At 43.3% G+C, this 20,237-nt stretch overlaps 1 protein-coding gene across 2 annotated transcripts in view; it reads left to right on the top strand.

The window, feature by feature from the left end:
- Positions 1–337: 337 nt before the first annotated feature.
- Positions 338–20,237, top strand: part of SHROOM4 (shroom family member 4) — a 208,443-nt gene continuing 188,543 nt past the window's right edge. Inside the window, exon 1 of one of the 2 annotated variants that reach the window (XM_016218523.2) lies at positions 338–508. In XM_016218523.2, the coding sequence (XP_016074009.2) occupies positions 392–508 (117 nt within the window). In that variant the 5' untranslated portion in view covers positions 338–391. The remainder of the gene's footprint in view (positions 509–20,237) is intronic. The other variant, XM_016218524.2, reaches the window with a different exon arrangement.

The raw sequence follows: 20,237 nt of genomic DNA on the forward strand, positions 1-20,237 counted from the left end.
GGCCAGCTTGAATGAAACAATGTAACAATTGATGTGAGGCCTCGCCTTGCTCCCACTCCCCAGCGATCCTATAGGCGAGGTCCCTGTGACTGCCCCTCCCCATTGCTCCGTTTTCTTGTCCATTACAAGCTATCCCTCCGCCTCTCCTTCTTTCTTTTCTTTTCTTTTTTTTCCCCTTCTCCTTTTCCCCCTCTCTCCCCCTTTCTCCAGCTCCGTGTCATTTCCTCCTTGCGCTCGCTAGCGGCCGAGCGTCTCCAGCCGGGAGAGTAGGCGGAGCAGGGCAGTGCGGGGTGGCGTAGCGCTGGAGGGCGATGGTGGCGGAGCTGCTGGGGGCGGAGGCAACGTAGCCCCCGCGGAAAAGGAGCCCCGCGGCGCCTGAGCAAAGCGGAGGATGGAGAACCGGCCTGGGTCCTTCCAGTACGTCCCTGTGCAGCTGCAAGGGGGGGCGCCCTGGGGCTTCACCCTTAAGGGGGGTCTGGAACACTGTGAACCGCTCACGGTGTCGAAGGTAAGAACTGGCGGCTCTGTCCCAGCGGTGCCCAACTTTGAATGGACAAACGGGTGTACAGGCTGCCGCGGGACGGGGCCCTCAGACCAACTTTGAAACTTGGCTCAGGCTGGGGGTGAAAGCTCCCTTGTGGTGCATTAGCAGCACGGAGGGCTCTTGCCACCAGCTCAGACGCAGGCACCCCTTAAGGGTGGCGGGAGCACAGATGAGAGCACGGCTAGCCCCCTTGCTAGAGCGCTGCGCGCAGACACACTTTGGAGACTCTGGGGCAGCTTTTGCTCCCCCACGTCGGGGCAGCTGCTCCCCTCAGTTTGACTGGAGGAAGTGGTGGCTGGTGGGGGTTTCTCCTTAGAAGTTCCCGCGCCCCTAAAGGACAGTGAGAGGCTAAAAGGTACAGGCAAGGCTGCTTGGCAGCTTTCTCAGCAGCGGTGGCCCTTGGTCAACCGGTGGGCCATCCTGTCGGGGCAGGTTGCAGGGCGAGGGTCTGGTGTGGGAACGGAGATGAGGCATTGGTGGCTTTCGTCAGCCTCACTTCCCACGGCCGGACGCGCGCACATCCATTCAGCTGGTGGGGCGTTGCTGCTGCCGCTTAGGCTCGGCCTTTCCCTCCTTCCCGAGTCCTGTCCCAGCGCCGGCGAGATTTCCTGCACGTTGAGAAGTGTGGAGGAAACTTTTGCGCCATGGAGTGCAGCTGTGCTGGAGCCGCCGCCGCCCGCCGCCAGGGTTTGTTTGTTTTAGGAGGCTGTGATCTGCTGGAAGCCAAGTTGCAGCTGAGGACCAGGGAGAGGAGCTCTCCCAAGTGCTCCAGAGCCCCCAAAGCCGGACATTCCTGGTAGGGGTGACAGTGGGGGCCTCCGGGGCTGATACTGGAAGAGAGATTTGTAGGACAATTCACCTTGAGGCGTGAGGTTGCCAAGTAAACGAACTTCCTGTACTTTATCCCAGTTTTTGTTTTTGTTTCTCTTAAATGCTCAAATCTGAAAAGCCCTTCCAACCCGCTGAAATTGCCATTGAGGTTGTAGATATGGGTTTGGGCTGAAGATAGAAAGATGTGGCTTCTCAGCAGGGAACAAATGTCACTTCTCTTTGGCTTTTTAACCTGGGTCATTTCTCAGCAGGGACACGAATGCCGCCCCCCCCCCCCCCACCTGTGCTGCTTTTGCCTTGCATTGGAGCTGCTGGTAAATTTATAGTGTAGGGGCCCCTTCAGGTCTTGGGGCCCACAATCTTAGCAACCCTGGAGTGTTGCAATAGGGTGTACCAATCAGCTTGAGCAGTCTGAGGTATGTGGCAAAATTTTGAGGAGCTGTCAGGGAAACCTGGGATCTTTAGCCTCCCCCAACACCAATAACCAGCCCAGATCTTCATCCACCAACTCCTTCCCCTGTACTAGTCATGTATTTCTAATCAGCCTGAGATACCTTTGTAACCCACTGTCAAACCCCCTCCTAAGGCACTTCCTCTCCAGTATTCTCTGGAGGGAGTAATATGCTCTTCTTTTCTTTAAACAGAAACACTCTCAAACCACCCCTTTGGAGAGGGGAATCCTGGCCTTCAGGAATTTCTTCTAATCAACCCCCATCCTTTTCCATCAAGGTCACAACAGACTATGTAGCCCTGAATGGTCAGTTCCTCTCTTTTTCTCCTTACACCACCCACAGAATTTCCACTGTCTGCCTAAACAACCTGCCTTGGAGAGGTCATTTTTGACCTCTGCCCAGGGTTGACCCATCCTAAGAAGCACCTCAGAGAGTGCTTGCTGCTGTGGTGCTGGATTGTTTTGTGAGCCAACACTAGCGTGGCAGGGGTGTTACTAAGTATGGGGCAGCCAGCAATTTGTGGTCTGGCTGGGGGATTATTTGAGGGTAGATGAGGGTTTCCTTGGCCAAGCTGCTGAGGAAGTGACTCGTGTGTTGAGAGGCAGGGTGCCTTTTAATGATTCCCTTTCTGTTGAATGTACAGTTGACTCCTATTATATGAAGGCTCATTATTACACACATTTGGAGATGTAGGGGGTAAAATCATTTCTCCCATCCCTCCCAACTAGCCTGGCTCCTTACAGTAAAAGTGAGCTATATATAATCTGGTTAGCCCCAACAATATATAAAGGGGCTACAGTAATTTTTTAGGTGTAGTGGTTGCCTGTTTTTTTTCTTGCCAAGACACTTTGTGGCACATTTCATTAGTCCCCCTTTTCATTTTTCTACCTTAGTTTTGCTTCCCCTTAAGCTTCAGAACAATACAGCTTTCTTCTTGAAAATAGCCTCAGTCTGCACACATTGGTGGTGATGGGATGGGAGGCTCCGCACATTAAGAGAATCACACTGGTAGATCAAAAATTTGGTTTCTAATCCTTGCTCTGCTACTCACTAGTTCTGGGACTCTGCATACTTCATTTGCCCTCTCTGGACTTAGGTGTTCACATGTCTACAATGAGTTTCAATTGGGTGGTCTTTAAATAAGACTATGATGGTCTAGTAGCCAATTCTTTTTTTGTTGTTTAATATATCTTTATTGATTTCAGAAAGAGGGAGGGAAAGGGAGAGATAGCAACATCAATGATGAGAGAGAGCCATTGATCGGCTGCCTCCTGCACACCCCCTACGGGGATCGAGCCCAAAACCTGGGCATGTGCCCTGACCAAGAATTGAGCTGGGATCTCCTGGATCATAGGTCAGTGCTCAACCGCTGAGCCACACCGACCGGGCGTAGCCAATCTTTTATGCTCGCTCAGAACCTTTTCTCCTCAAAAGGGTTGCAGACTGAGGAAGACGATGCTTTGTTTCATTTGCATACAGGGTTACTGTTTATAGTGTGTTTCCACATCCCTTATTTCATTTGCCTCTTACTGGCCCCCTGTGAGGAAGTCAGGGAAGGTTGTAGAGAAACTGATAGAAAAACTGATGCTGGGATGCACTGGGTGGCTTGTCTAAGTCTATCCTATGGCAAGCCAGTGGTAGGCTCCAAGTCTATTATATTTTCTACTACTTGGAGAGTTTCTTGATTCATCTGGTAGTACTGCAGTTTGTGAAGGGGCATGGGGCAATACCGGTCAGGTATGTATCCAGTCTTGGCAGCCTCCCTCCCCAGTGACCCTTTCTATGCCAGCCTATGGTTCCACAATAGGTAAGGACTGGGTTTCAGACACTCCCTTATGGAGTCGGGGCTCAGGGAGTAGGAGAGAACTATTTTGATGATTCCAAATCACTTGTGATGATCTCAGGTTAGGCAGAGACAGAGGTAAGATATGAGAACCATGGTTGGAAATGGAGAACCTCCTTTGGTGTCATGGGGAAAAAAACTCAAAGGTGATTTGGGTCTGGGTGGTATGGTGTACATGCTTGGAGATAGCTTGTGGAAAAGGTGGAGGCATCTTAAAAGTAGATGAATTTGAGAAAAGGCATTTAGTGGGAAAAGAGTGCATGCAGTGTGAAAGTCTACCTCATATTTGTCATGGGAGAACCTTTGGACCAGGAAATGATCAGGTTGGGGAAATCATCAATTTCTACCAACTCCTGTGATTTCCCTGAATGTGGGGAATTCAGCTACCCAAAGTTATGGAGATTGGTATAGTCTTCTAACAATCGAGTGACAAAAAAAGAGGAAATGCATATATGCATAACCCATGGACCAGACAATAGTTCGGTAAAAGCCTGGGGAGGGGGTGGGAGTAGGGTGGAGAAGGTTGGGGGGTGGACAACAATAAAGATAAATTTAAAACAAGAGGAAATGGTTTTTAAAAGCTACTGTTGATTATCCCAAGAGTTAGAGATGGTTTATAATTTCCCCATTGAAACATGACCCACAAGGTAATTGGGTCCATGACCTTGGTGTTATTAATTCCTTTAGTTAGTGTCTTATACTATCTTGTTGATCCAGGGAACCCGTCTTGATGAAGTGTAGATTCTCTTCTAATCAGATTTGTCTGTTTTGATATCTAGGGTTCCCACTCTAGAGTATAGACAGCCATCTATAGAGATGGCTCCTTGCGCTGGAAAAGAACCTCTTTGGGGATGGGTGACCTTTCCAAAGTTCTGGCACTAATGATTCTGCATCAAACAGGGCCTCTTAAAGGCCTTAGTGATTCAGACTGTACACCACCCCCCGTGTGTGTGTGTGTGTGTGTGTGTGTGTGTGTGTGTGAGAGAGAGAGAGAGAGAGAGAGAGAGAGAGAGAGAGAGAGAGAGAGAGAGAGAGAGGAGGACAGAGACAGAGACACAGAGAGAGCTATAGCATAGCATAAAGTTTCTATACTCATTTTGTTATTGGAAATGTGCCCTGAGGTTGGCTGAGGGTGGAGAAAAGAAAGGGTGGAACCAGTGTGGGGCTGCAGGAAACGGAGGGAGAAAATTGGGTGTGGGGGAATAAGTTAGGGCAGAAGACAGGCTTACCCTACATATTTGCCCTATTCCTGTCCCATTTTTGGTGGCAGTCTCCATGTGGCACAGTGAAGAAAGTGGGGGCTAGTAACTGCCCTAGAACTAAGTTGGGTAGGTGAGGGAGTAGCCTGGAGGAGAAAGAAGCTTAACCTCCTCCACTTAATGTGCACTGATGTCACTATATCATTTCATGCTTTCTGGACCCAAGTCTCTATTTGCAAAATGGGGTTACTTGCCCGATTTTTATCATTAAAAATGAGGTGAGAATGAATCGGGCAAATCCTAATGCTGTTTGCCTAGGAAGATGGCGGGGCATGCTCTTTAAGATGTTTTTAGCCCCTCCCCATCCCCACTGTGAGCCTATTTCTAGAAGAAGCATTCAAAGAGGTAGTTGAGATTTCAAGAGGACATGGGTAAAGTCAGATTAAGGCTCTCTTGTAGTTGGCAGTAAATTTGACTGCAAGTTTGAGTTCTTGTTGGGTGGAGGGATTGTGTTATATGAGAAAGATAGTTCCTGTGAAACATTTTTAGCTGTGTTTCAGGCAGGGCCCACCCCCAGACCATTGGCATTCACAATGGAACCTTCATGGGGTGTGCTTCTTGGGAGCTTAGTCCAGCATAGTTACTTACATGAATCCTCTCCTCATCCCTGCCTCTAGAATCAGCAAAGATGTCTACTGCCTCAGTTCCCCAACTGTTATTCTCTCCCAGAAAGTAGTAGGCATTTGAGGACATGAGGTAGGAATTCATGAAATAAAAAGATAGAAAGATGGTTGGAGGGAGGTAGAACAAGAAGGGCAGGTGGTATGTCTGGTAACCTTTGGCTGAGCTTTGGGTACATACTACTTTTGGGCCTGCTGGGCTGTCATAATAAACCTGGTACCCTATTGATATCCATACATGTGATCTCTGAAGTGAAAAAGATGAAGTCTGTTGGAGGGTTTTCCATCATCAAAACCTCAGACAAAGAAAATAATTCAACTCCAGCTGGAGGACACTTAAGCATTGTCCCTTAAAAAAAGTTAGTATGGCCTGACTGGGCATGGCTCAGCAGTTGAGCATCGACCTAGGATCTAGGTGATCAGGGTTCGATTTCCGGTCAGGGCTCATGCCCGGGTTGCGGGCTCAATCCCCAGTTGGGGGCGTGCAGCAGGCAGCTGATCAATGATTCTCTCATCATTGATGTTTCTATCTCTTTCTCTCCCTCTCTTTTCCTCTCTCTGAAATCAATAAAGATATATTTTGGGGAAAAAAAAGTATGATTTATCCCCTTGCTCTTTCCATCCCCTCCCAGGAATTTTTTTTAAAGAGACTTGAGATTGGTGTTTATGGAGTGATTATCTGGAGGGAACATCACAATTTTTATAGTTAGGCTTCTTCAGAACCAGGGGGAGTAGGGGAAAGATACTGACCCATCTGAGAAAAGTTAATGAAGAACAGCAGAGATTAAGTCAAAGGCTGCTCTCACTACCTTGCTACACACACACACACACACACACACACACACACACATGACTCAATGCAGGGCTGTTAACCTAATGCTGTTCCTGAAGGAGACCTAGAATTACATATTCTCAGATGATGAGGGCCTTTTGGAAGTGAGCTGGTCTTAGTCTTAATCCATGAGCCTCATGTGTAGTAGTCCTGAGCTTATTTTCCTGTGGTCATGGGGGAGCTTACTCCCTTATTAGCTAGTCCATTTCACTGTTGGAAAGTTTTGACTGTGGACAGCTTTTTCTTAAATTGAGCCACAATTATTCTCCCTCTAACTACCATCTATGGGTCCTAGCTCTGCTTTCTGGGACCTCACAGAACAAGGGTGCTTTCTCTGTCTTAGGACAGCCTTTGGGAGGTCCAAAGATAAAGACTATCCCCTTGTTTCACTTTTCTAGGCTAAAGAGCCATAGTTCTTTCAGCTGTTGAGATCTAGCCTCCTCTCCTGTTCCCTGCTCCCACTCTGGATATACTCCAGCCTGTCCATTTTCCTCTTGCGTTATGAAGCCCATAGCTGAATACATTAACTGAAGAGAGTCTGACCAAAGTTGAGTAGGATAACTCTTAAAAAAAAAAAAAAAAACAGCTGAAGAACACTTTGGCTTTTTCTGGAGTTCATGCCATATGAAGATCTTGTGTCAAGCAAAGCCTTTTAGTAGAGGTATCTGTACCGCTGCTAAGCCATACTTGCACAAGGCCTCCACATAGGCATCTGGAAAAGCCACATAATAAATTTGAGAGGGACACATTTCACCTCTTACTATTGATTTAGAATTTCCCCTAGCCCTGCTCCTAGCCCAGGCCAGCCTTGGGAAAAGTGTTTAAGGGAGATGAGAGAGAGGACATAAGCCCTGACTTCAAGGAGCACAGATGCTTATACAAGGAAGGACAGAGAAAGAATTTGTGTCATAGAAGAAGAAAGTAATATTTAATGAATAGTGTCAAAGTCAGACTCTAAAACATCCGATTTAATTTATTTTATTTTTTCCCAACTGCTGGCTTGGAATTTGTAGGAGTAACCTCTTTAAACTTAAATTTCCCCTTTTGGGCAAAATAAGTGCCTCCAAGATTGAAGATGTTGACCGTATGTGACATATAATCAGCCCCCAACTTACAGAGAGCCCCTATGTAGGAATTTAGATACTGCAGTTCCTGTCCCCAACCCATCAGATATTTATCTCCCTGCACATTGTCACTGGCACTGAACTGCCAAAGCCCCTGCTGTTGCTTCTATTCCTGGGTTCTGAGGTCTTCTTTCTGTACTTGGAATACCCATAAGAGTCACTCCTGGTGGAGGTCTTGCACTCATAGCCTCATTTCCCCATGTCCTCATATCCACCAGTTTGTCACCTGAGCTGAGCAAATAAATACCTTTTCTTACTGCTAAAGCCCTGATTAGGGAGTATATTGCGGTGGAACTTAGTCCTCATTATTACAGAAGGGTGAGAGGCCTGGAGAAGAGAGAGTGTCTAGGATACATTTTCATTGACACAATGTTATTGATAATAGCTAGGGTCATAACAGTTTTGGAAAAGCCTATTTAATCCATAGTGTGTGTATTACTGATGAAGTTACAGAATCTAAACACCATTTATAATATTCTATCTATAGGAAACTGTATTCACAGCTCCAAGCTGCTTATTTACAAAAGGTATTCTTGGAAAACAATTCATTCATAAGTTAGGGATAACAAGTGCTCTAGATATCTCTCTTATACAGATCTGAGCGGGTTTGGGGTTTCTACTACTATCAGTACCAGAGAAACTCATATCCTTGAGTGTGTGTACGCACAGTATATGCATGGTTAAATTTCTTTCTGAAACTGAGCTCGAGGTTTACCTGAGTTATCTTGTTATCAGCAATTGACCCTTTTATATTGCTTATGTTGGTACCTAGATCACTTTCAGCTTCTGTGTAGCCAATATTTTGTTTCCTGGTACTCCCCTGAGGTACCCCTTCAGAAAGACTTCAATTAAATCATTAATAAATAAGTTGAGTATTATTTTTCTTGGCTAAAGATTGTGTTGGGGTAGAGGTTTGTTTCCTTACATCCCTTTGCCCCATCCAGTGTAAATAGGCTAAGTGGAAAGATCATCTTAGGCATTAGTTTTGCAAGGGATGATCCATTCTTCCTCACATCACACTGGTATGTTTACTTGGGCACATAGCCATCCTGGCTGAACACTGAAGTTGCAAGGATCAAGATGACTTGGTTTCTCAAAGTAACTAACCCCTCCCCTTGGACTTCACCTCCACTCCCTCTTCTTGCAGTATGATTCTGTGGCTATGTTATGTCACAGAGTGAGCACTGCCTAGTAGCAATAGAGACACATTTTCCATGCATCCAAGCTGCCCTTCTTTCATGTCCGGTCTTTGATTCCCAGCCCCCACCCATCAGCACCAGTTGCTTGAGGCCTATGTTTTGGACTGTCTCATTCAAGTGCCATTGCCTCTTTGTTCATTCATTGGCTGTCCTGTCCTCTGTCTAAAACCCAACTTTTTCTCTTCTTTGGTCACAGTGGGCCCTTCTAGTCTGCTGTACTTACTAGCTTAGTCCCTTTTGGCTGAACCATGCTTCCCGTGGGGGGGTAAGAGAAGGTTACAGAATTAAGGTTGATAAAGTTTAAAAACACTCAGCAAATTGATAGTAGGATTAGGGGGAAATTTTCTCATGCTGTGTCACTCTATCCTGTTTCAATGGAGGACAAGACTTTTGTCACATTCCTGATACCCTCTTATCAACTTGTTGAGTAATCTTGGCATGTTACGTCACTTCTCTGTACCCTCCTGTTTCTTCTCAGACTCTCCATGGGACAAGCTTCTGCTTTATTTATGGGTTTCTAAGGGCTCCAGGATCCTTCTTTGGTCTAGGTGGAAGTGTGAAGGTTGACTGACAAAACGCAGTTCTTACAGTGCATTGCTTTTCTCCACACTACTACTTCCTATCTTTCCAAAAGTGGCTGTTTCCTGGTATGTTCACAGGGATGGCATGCAGCACGGTCTGTTAACTTTCACTCAAGGCTTTTAATGTTACATCTGCAAGGAATGCAGGAGGTGGGACTAATTTGACAGGATCAAGGGTTAAGCCCAGCGATGGACAGACCCTTTGTGGTGTCTCCTGGCCCCCACCCCAATGCCACTCAGCAGATTCTCAGCTGTATGGTTGTCTCTCTTCCTGAGCCTCTGGCAGGAAACTTTTGAATGGTTCCCCTATACTGCCTTTCACGGTCCATCAGAAATTGATTTTTCTTTTGGGGGAGGGGGTTGGGGTGAGATGAGGTAGAGCTGGGAGTAAATCTGGTTCAACTAGTTATTCTGGAAATAGGTTAGAGTCTCATGGCTATGAGAAGATGACATGCTAAAGCCTTGTCTTTGTTGGGCTACCTTGCTGTTTTCCATTTCTTTTTGTTTATGTTTGATGTAAGTAAAAGCTCCTGTGAAAACTTCTACAGGTAGGCAGCTTTTGATGGCATCTTATCTGACTAAGACAGTGAATGATGACATCTTGGAGTCTCAGGGGTAAGTGTCCTGTCTTTACTTTCATGCTTTTGGAGGACTTGACTGAGAGTTTGGAGCTCTGTGTTAACTTAAATTTGCAATCAAGGAATATCAAGGCAACAGGCTGAAAAGTGGACTAGGCAAGGACATGGATACTCCACTTGTGTGGATGTACATCACTGGATAGAGACAATGTAGTTTGGTTGGATCTCAGCAACCTCTTGAAACAAAAGTGTAGTTATGGCCTAGATATGGTGGGATAGAAGAGGTACTGGATCTGCTATGAGGCAAATACTGCTGCTTCTAAGTGTTTGATATATATTATTATTTAATTTTACAGTAACTCTTTGAGGTAGATATTGATGTCCCCATTGTACAGATGAAGAGACTGAGGCTCGAGAAAAGTTAAGTAACAGACTCCAAGTCACACAGTAAGTGGAAGAGCAGGCATTCAAATTTACTTCTGTCTGACTTCAAATCTGGCTCTTTCTATAATATCATGTTTTCATAGGTGAAAGGAAGAGAAAGAGAAAGAACTGGGTAAGAATATGGGGGCCAGGGAAGAAATGAGAGAGATATGAGAGAAAAATTATAATTTAGTGCAAAAACTGATTATATTACCAATCTGCCCCTCGGGGGTCAAGGTCAAAGGAAGGGTTTTTTGATTTGTTTTGTTTTGAATCTCAAATCAGGGTAAGGGGTATGAGCCTTGATTCAAAAGACCTGAAGTTCAGTATTTGCTTTGCCCATCATTATTTATATGTCATTGGACAAGTCATTTCCCTCTCTGTGTCTCAGTATCCTCATTTCAAAATGAAAATAGTAAAACTTGTGCATTTTTTCTAGTAGGGAGGGAGATTGATTTTATCCTTTATCTCATGTAAATATTTGATGTGTATTGATTTAAGAAAGAAATAAAAAGCATTCCACAGGTGTCCCTTATTAAACAGCAATTCTCTCAAAATAATTTTGAACTTAAAAAATGAAGTTTTGAAGTTACCAAATCATTGAGATTTGTGTGAAGTGGCAGGACACCTTTAATGTGATGTCTGCTGCTGCCACAAGTTAGAAAACCAGACATAATTTCTGGCTAATGTCTAAACAGCCAACAATTTGAAAAGCTATGCTAACCCTTGTTTGTCTCCTAAGAGCTCTAAATTAAGCCTCCAATCAATCAGTCAACCCATCAGTCAACACATATTTGTTGAGCACTTTGTAAAGAGCCTAACCCTAAACTAGAGAATTCAAGAGATAGCCACCATAGAAGAACTGTTCCTTGGAAGTGACAGTTTTATTGACGAGAGGCACTGTTGAAAACCCAGGAAACAAAAACCTTGAAGTTCTGAAACCATGCAGTAGGATCTAAAAGCAACATTTATTTAGTGAGAAGAGATTTCATTATAGGCTGATGTGATTGGGGAGCTTTGTGGGAAAAGGAAGAAGAATTGGAGTTAGGCCTTCAGGGATATATAGGATACAGGTAGTTTGGGGAGGAAGAAATGCATTCATTCTAGTAAGTGCAAGTGCTGCATGTCCTAAAGACGCAGACAGGAGACCGAGACCAGTTGGTACACTCCACAGTGAACTGACTGCAGCATGAGCTCCCCAAGGGCAGGGGATGTGTTATTTATTTACTCACTTAACTCATTCACTACACTTATTGAGTGCCTGTTCTAGGAGCTGAGCTATTCTTCCTAAGCCCTGTGAAACCAGCACAGAGCTCCATAAATGTCACTTTTATTTGTTTTCTAACAAATACTTTCATAATGCATATCCTGGACCAGGTACTGGTTTTCTATATGAACACATAGGAACTCATTTATTAACCCCATTTATAGATGATAAATTGAGGCATAGAGAGGTTAGGTAGCTTGCTCAATGTCACACTGCTTGTGTGACTGGATAAATGAATCAGTGGATCTCTGCTTGATTGTTTCAGAGTAATGGGATATAAAGGTGAATGATAGCCAGTTGTTCTGAAGAACCCAGAAAGCTGGGCTATAGAATGGCTTCAGGTTGTGAGTAGGTAGCAATTTAGTTGTTTGGGAAGATTAGAGTTAATGTATTAAAAATAAAGCCCTAGCATAGTACCAGCCACATAAAAGCTTCCATGAAGAAAAACCTAAACTGAACAATAAGAGGGCACATTTTGAGAGAATCAGTCATCTTGGCAGTATGCTGACTGTTATATATTAGCAAGTTGCCAGAAGTTAGTGCTAATGAACACCATTTGTATCTGAAGAAATGAAGGAGAGGTAGGAGTTAAAGGCAAATCCTAGAAGGTTCTAAGTGGTGATGGGGATTGGGAGGACTAATCAGTTTTGGATCTTTCGAGACTCAGGTGTGTGTAGGACAATCAAATTAAGAAGTCCCATAAGCAGTTCAAAAAAAAAGGATTTGTTTATTTAAGGCCACTGATCAGTTAAAACAATAAATCATTATTTCAGGAACATAATGGTTAACATAGACAATTTACTAATTTGCTGTATGTTGTGAAAATTAGTTAATTGTCAGACAATCTCATGCCCCAACAGACATTGGAACAGGCCTACATTGTTATTTAATGTGCCTTTCTGGTCATAGCTTGGTCTTGTTACCCTCTCCAATCTGCAGGATGCCTAGTCACCTCAGGTATTACTGGCTGAAGTTAAACTTAGTACTTTCAAGTGATGAGAAGGTCCAAAAATCAAGCAAAAAAATAGAAGAAACTGACAAAAGGCCAAACTTCAGGCATGATACTTGAAATGTTAAAATGTTGTAGGTTGTGAAAAAACCTCAGTTGACTTGCCAAGATGTTTAAGGATTGTTTTCTCTATATGAAAAACACAATGTGGAGGCTTGGAAAGCAAACCTCAAACCACTGGAATCTCAAGTCTGTATTGCACTTTTGTTGTTAGCAGTTTGACACTCTCCGCATGGTATAATATTATTAATCTGTGGCTATCATTGTTAATATTTCTACAATTGTATTTATTCTTAAGTATGACCTTTGAAAAAGCACTGTTAAACTTGCAAGTATTATTTTATTGCCTTCAGTAGTGCCCTCATCAAACTCTCATCCTGATTTTTATATCAAAATAAAGAAATAAGGATTTACTTCACAAATTTATTTGTTGCAAATTTGGGTGGAAAATGTTGCTTTATTATTAAGAGACTCTTTGCAAATTTGGAGTGATTATCTGACCCAAACCCTAGGCCTGATGCCCTGCATACATACATGTAATTCTCATAAAAGTTTAACTTTGTGTGCAGAAGGGCCTGGTAATCCCTCTCCTATCCCCATCCTTTTTAGATTTGCTTTCTAGAGCCATTACTTCTTTTGTGCAACATCATCTGCTTTTCTGCATGCTGAAAAACTAAACTTCAGAATCTTGTAAAGACGCTGGTACTATGGGACTTGGACTATTTATTCCCTTCCTACCTCCTTGTAGACAAAACTCACTTTTTGCTAAAAGGCTAATGGGCACATGGGTTCCTTTACCTAAGTCCTCTCTGACAAGGTGAAATATTTTGTAATTTATGTTTGAAATTGATTTGAATATCTCGCTGCTGGGGGTATTTTTGTGAAAAAGACTACTGGAGTGCTCTGGCTTTCACAAGAGCCAGCTTGCTAACTTCTCTCTACTGTGTGAGCCCTGCCTGGTGGGAGGATGATACTCTCCTCCTCTGGATGTAAAGGGTTAAATAAGTAATTTTCATGTTTTCCTGTGCTGTTGGCTGGAGAAATGTGCAGTGTTCTGAAACCTGCTTAGGCTCTGCACATACTGTATCTGCTTAAGGAAGGTTTTGGCTCTTAGCCCTTCTCAGCTGCATTAGGCTTCGGGTTACATCCCTCACCCCTTCCAGCCACTAATAAAAGCCAAAAAGAATTAAGGATCAGGGAGAGTTAATTCCCACTGCTAAGACCCAGGCGGGGCCCTTACACCTCTCATCCTGGCTTCTAGGTTGGAGCACTAATTTAAGGCTGAGTTCTAGTCTAAGCCTGTAAGTGACAGTGATCTGGAACAGGCCCCAGAAAGCACTTGACAATCAGGTTTTGCCCTATGCTGGCAGTTTCTCTCTCTCTCTCTCTCTCTCATCTCTCTCTCTCTCTCTCTCTCTCTCTCTCTCTCTCTCTCTCTCTCTCTCTCTCTCTCTCTCTCTCTCTCTCTCTCTCCCTCTCTCCCCTCTCCTGCTCCTCTGTTGGGATCTTAGAAGAGACCAGTAACCCCAGGGGCCAAGCCGATTGATGCTATTACAGAAATGGAAGTGAGGTATCATAGTGCCACTCTTCTAAACTGGAAGATTTAGATGAAGCTTCTCCCTTTTTTTTTTTTTTTTTTTAAGTCCCTGACCAACTTCAGTACAACATTAGGAGTCTCATTAAGAATAAGAAATGTCATTGATATTTCACTCAACTTAAAAGAGATGCAAAGTAATGAGCTCTGAGACAGTGAGCTTAGACAGAGGGCAACTTTGAAGGAGGATCTTGCAAGAGCTGGGACAGGCAGGAAGAAGCCTCCTTCTGGAACAACTACACTACTATAGTGGCCTCCTCAATGCTTTCCCTCCCTTTGATCATCCCCTCCCCTCCCACTTAAAATTATTGAATGGCTCTCTCCCAAACTACTTCAGCCTGGTTTATGGATCATTCTCCATCTGGCTCTAGTCTTACTTTCTAGAACTTCTTACAGGACCTGGGTTTTCAGGCAGAATGGTTTCCTTTCTGCCCCCTAAATGTACCTGGGAAATTCTAGCCTCCAAATTTCCCATCCTGATGTTCTTCAAGTGGCTGGGCTTCACACTGCATACTTGGTAGGCCCTCTTTTCTCTTCTCTGCCCCACCCAGTTGGGACTAACCTTCAAACTCTAGCTCTAAGCCTCAAGGGCATCATCTCAATTGGCTTCTGATGGAAGTAATCACTACTTTTTTGGAATGATGGAGTTCTGATTTTCCAGTAGAAATCATTAGGGATTTCACTGCCTTGTATCTAGCTTATTGGACAAAAATCTTCTAGAGGACAATGGCTAATCCTCAGCAAAGAGCACAGTATGGACTCTCCATAATTTCAGCCAAGAGCACAGAATAGACTCTCCATAATGATTGGCTGTAGGAATCAAGCAAAAATTTTGTACTATAATTGGTCATTTTTCACTTTTCTACTCCCAGCCCAAATTAGAAAGAAGATATGACTTGAAGAGTTGGATATACTAGCCAAGTTTTCCAGTCTTTCTCTGATACCTAGCAAGTGGAGTGAGCCTTGAATGACACACACATATGAGCTAGGGACAGAGGGAACACATAGAAGGGAATAATGGTGTTGGCAGAAGATGAGAGGGATCCCAGGTGCAACCCTGGATGAGAGGGGAGATGGCAGCAGTGGAGGATGGGGGTGGTTACATGCTTGTCCCAGAACTGCCTGGAGTTTAGTTTGCAACAGTTGGGTTCCTTGCTGCTACAGCTCCTGTGTGAACTGTGTTCCTGAGGCTTCTATGTGGGAGAGGCCTGTTGGCTGATGATTACAGCATTCCCCTTGCTGTTGGGAAGGGTTGCAGTGAGACTTAAAAGAGCAGCATGAGTCTTCTGCTTGACTCAAGTGTTTTCACTGCTTCAGCTGAAAGGATGTAGCTTTATGTGAACATACTGTGTGTGTGTGTGTGTGTGTGTGTGTGTGTGTGTGTGTGTTTTCACTTTTGCTTAAGCAAGCCCTAACCTGTTCTGTCTGACTAGTCTTGGACATGAGTCACCGTCTGGTATTTCTACCCAATGCCTTAAGTGTCCTCATTATTTGACCATGACATTTCTTTTCTCACCATTTTACTCAACGCTGAGAATGCTGAGAAGAGCCAGAAAGAATCATCTCTGTTCTTTCTAATAGGATCTAAACTAATTGGTGGCTAACCATCTCTGTGGAAGTCAATTAGGTTATGTCAGGGCACTAAAAGGAACAGATTGAAACTCACAGTGGCAGTACTGTGACAGTTTAAAAGACAGACTGTTGGGGCTTCTCCTAGTCTGTTCCTGTTCAGACTACTGCTGGAGAGTTGGTCTTACTGGAGCAAACTTTAGAAACATTTCTTGAAAGGAACCTCAGGAAGTGTTTGTTCTTATCAGGATCACATACTAAGTTTGAAAGGAGTACAAACAGTCTGGGAAAGTCTTAGAGGTATTGGTGGGAGAAACAGAGAATGTTAGCTTGCTCCTTCTGTTCCCATTAAGGTCCTTCTGAAGTTGAAAATTTTGTCTCGGAAGTATGTTCCTAGAGTGTGGGAATGGTAAACCCCATCAGGGCCACTGTTATTATCAAAGGGACAGAGCCACAGAGAGGAAGGACATGACTTCTAGCATGGTCATTTGGAGGCCAGGCAGCCAGTAAATCATTTGAGAATGAATTAAAAGTTCAAAGGGCAGGAGTGAATTCTTTGGCTGACCTCATAGGTGCTTGAAAAATCAAAGGGATAGCCAGTGTGCTTTTATTTTTTGAGAGGTATTTCTAAGGGGCAATGGAATGGAAGTGTAAAGTAGGAAATTGGCATTGCTGCTTTTGTGTGCTTAGGAATCTTAACTCTGGGCTGGGGATGATCAAAGTTACCATTAATCAATGCCAATTATGTCCTGGAAATTTTATATGTGTAATTTCTAATTTTTCATCACTACTGCAAATTAAGTGATAGTATTCCTATTTTACAGATGAAAAAAATGAAGTTCAGGGAGACCAAACAACATTCTCAAAGTAACAAAACCAGTTAGTGGTAAGCTGTGATTTGAACCCAGGTCTGCCTGACCCAAGATCCTGTGCTTGTTTCACTATACTTTAGAATTTTTGTTTAGAAGATTCCCTTTTGTGCCTCATGATCTCTTTCCAATACCAATGTTAACTATTCCTGTGACCATGTTCTGTGTGCCATAGTACTGGAGAAAAGTGAGTTACACAGACCAGTCATTCCCAAGTTTTCCTGGGAAATTGTTAAATATGCAGATGAGGCTCTCAGGATTAAGAAATATAATGTATGAGAGGTACTTAGTAATGTCCCTAATTCTCAGATGCAGAAACTGATCTAAGAGGTTTAAGTAACTTTCTAAAATTCATTGGACCAGTAAGTGGCAGAGCTGGTATTCAAAATGTAGTTTTTTGGATTTTAGTGTGTCTGTTCTTCCCAATGCCCCTGTGGCCTCTCAAATTGGGATGGGGGGACACAATAAAACAAAATCCCCCAACTTAAGTGTCTTGGCCCCCACAAAACTACCAATCTCACATACCCTCTTTGCCACCAAATTTTGTTAAGTGTAGTGTGGTCTTCGGCCCGCCCTCCCTTCCTTCCTTCCTTCCTTCCTTCCTTCCTTCCTTCCTTCCTTCCTTCCTTCCTTCCTTCCTTCCTTCCTTCCTTCCTTCCTTCCTTCCTTCCTTCCTTCCTTCCTTCCTTCCTTCCTTCCTTCCTTCCTTCCTTTTCCTCACAATATTTGTTTAAATTGTTGTTTTAGGGATAGGTGATAAATGTTCATGGAACAAAATTAAAGTTATATAAATTGGCAGATGTTTATCACTACTGTCTCTACCTAGAGGCAACTGCTGTTACCAATTCCTTGTGTACTCTTCCAAAGGTACTGTATACATAATATATAGGTGTATAGTATATGCCTGTGTATATATATGTGCCCAGTGTCTCTATTTCCTCACAGCCTATGTATTCCTTGATCCTCTCCTGTCTGGCTTCCAATGAGGTCTTCCTGAAGGCCAAATTTTCACTGTCTTTATCTTTCTTGTCTTCTCTGCACAATTATTTTGTATTATAAATTATCTGTTGAATAGTAAATGTATTCACATGGGTAAAAAACCAATAAGTATGAAAAGGTAGATGCAGAATTGTGTCCTGCTTATCCTTGTCCCTCATCTGGCCAGGTTCACCATCCTCCACTCTGCTTAGATTTTTTTTTTTTTTTTTTACCATATCTTTCTAGACTGTCATCATACATATACAAGCAAATATGAATATAGATTTTTTACCTTGCCTTATGCACATACTACAACAATCTTCTGCATCTTGCTTTTTTCACTTACATATACTGGAGATCTTTCTCTATCAGTATATACAGGGCTGCTTCATTTTTAACAGCCATATTATATTTAAGTATTTAACTAGTCCTTAGAATTATTGGCATTGTTTCCAACATACCATTCTGAGATTCTCAAAGCCCTGCTACCAGCATAGACACTGACCTATGTTGTTTCTCCACCCTATCTCACTGTTTCTTCATTCTCCTTTGTGAATCAACGGCCTCTCCTATCCCCATCCTGTAAATATTCCTCAAGGCTCAGAGCTCAACCCCCTGTTTCCTGTCTTTGCCTCTCTGGGGTCTCTCCCTCTCTCTCCTTTCCCTCAAGAAAGAGCAATGATGAAATCTCATGACTCCCAGATCTCTCACCTTAACCTTTTTATCAGAGTTCTAGGCTCTTCAACTGTCTGATGGACAGTGTGTATATCAATAATTTTTTTTTTGGTTAATCCTCAGCTGAGGATATTTTTCTGTTGCTTTTCAGAGAGAGTAGAAGGGAGGGAGGAGGGGGGAGAGAAAAAGAGAGAGTTGTGAGAGAGACACATCAATTAGTTTCCTCCTGCATGTGCCTTGACTGGGGCTGGGGAATGAACCTACAACCAAGGTATGTGCCCTTGACTGGGAATCAAATCTGAGACACTTTGGTGCATGGACCAATGTTCTAACCATTGAACACACCCACCAGGGCTAATTTTTTCTTTTTTAAAATCTCAAATTCCAATATGTCTAAAGCAGAACTTGTTATTTTCCCCCTGCCAAACAGATTCTGTCCTTGGCCTCCTGCCTCCCGCTTAGCTAGCATTGAAATCTTGGAGTGACTGCCTATTCATTCTCTATATCTGATCAATCACCACATGCTTTCAGTCTTTCTTCCTTCAAAATAGCCCTCTCTTTCTTTAGATTCCTGCTACCACCCTCTTCCAGTCCCTTATTTCTAGGTTTCTGGATTCCTGGCTGGCTTCCCTACCTCTAGGCTCACCCCTTTTAAATGTACCCTGTAAGTCATTTCCCTGATCTGAGAATTTTAGTTTTCCTGTCTGTACAATGAGGAAGCTGGACTGACTGGTTGATTTCTGCAGTCCTTTCCAGCTCTAACATTTTAGACCAGCAATCTTTGTCAACAGTATAGTCCTGCCTCCCACCATTGCCACTCCCTGTACTTCCCTCTCTCACTTAATAGTTGCTATGGCTCTGTGCTCCTAGCAAGTGCTTTGCACAAATCATTCCTCCATATTGTTTCTAGTTCTTTTTTTAAAACCTAACTAAGTTGTCTAACCCTGACCCACTGCCTGACTACCACTTATACCACCCTTTAATTTGGTTGACCAGGCTGTGCTTGAACCCTTCCATTGATGGTAACAACTATCTCACAAGCCAGCCTTTTCCATCGTCAGGTAGCTAGAGTTGTTATAAATCTCCTACGACAAATTGACACAAATTTGTCTGTCTTTATGGCACTCTGTTATTCAAAAGTCCCTTCATTTTGATTCAAGTACCAACCCCTGAAGTCTGGCATCCCAAGTTCTCCATAATATGGCTCCTACCTTCTCTTCCAGCCTTAAATCATGGATACTTTCTTTGCACTTCATCCAAACAACAACAAAAAATGGCTAACATGTATTGAGCAATTACTGGATGTCAGACACTATTCTTAGTCATTTTATATGTATTATCTCATTTAATCCACCCAGCAACCATATAAATTTCCATTATTCTCTCCCCCATTTTATAGAGGAGGGAAATGAGGCATGTGGAAATCCAAATGATTTACTCAGAGCCTCACAGCTAGTAAATGGTAGAGCTAGGATTTTAATCCAGCAAGGTTGTCTTCAGAGTCTATGTCCATAATTCCTGCCATACACTGTCAGACTCCAATGTCACAGCTTTATTGGTTGAGTCTTTAGGATTTTCTATATATAAGATCATGTCCTTTGCAAAAATAGATAATTTTACTTTTTCACATCCATTTCAGATGCCTTTTTTTGCCCCTTGCCCAATGTCTCTTGCTAGGACTTCCAGTACTGTGTTGAATAGAAGTCTCAAGAGTGGGCTTCCTCATTATGTTCCTGATCTTAGAGGAAATTTTTTTTGTTTAATATTGATTACTTCTCACATTCCCTCTCCCTTGTCCTTAGCATTTATTGCTATGCTATCTACAAACTGATATGAATTTTGTCTTTTTACATAGGTGGATGGATAGATACTTCACCATTCAACCTAGAGATTGTGAATTATAGTGTGTATGTGTGTGTGTGAGAGAAAAAATATGAGAGAGAATATGAGAGAGAGAGAGAAAGAGAGAGAGAGAGAAAGAGAGAGAGAG

This window comes from Miniopterus natalensis, chromosome X, assembly GCF_054644295.1.
Source record: "Miniopterus natalensis isolate mMinNat1 chromosome X, mMinNat1.hap1, whole genome shotgun sequence".
Taxonomy (NCBI): domain Eukaryota; kingdom Metazoa; phylum Chordata; class Mammalia; order Chiroptera; family Miniopteridae; genus Miniopterus; species Miniopterus natalensis.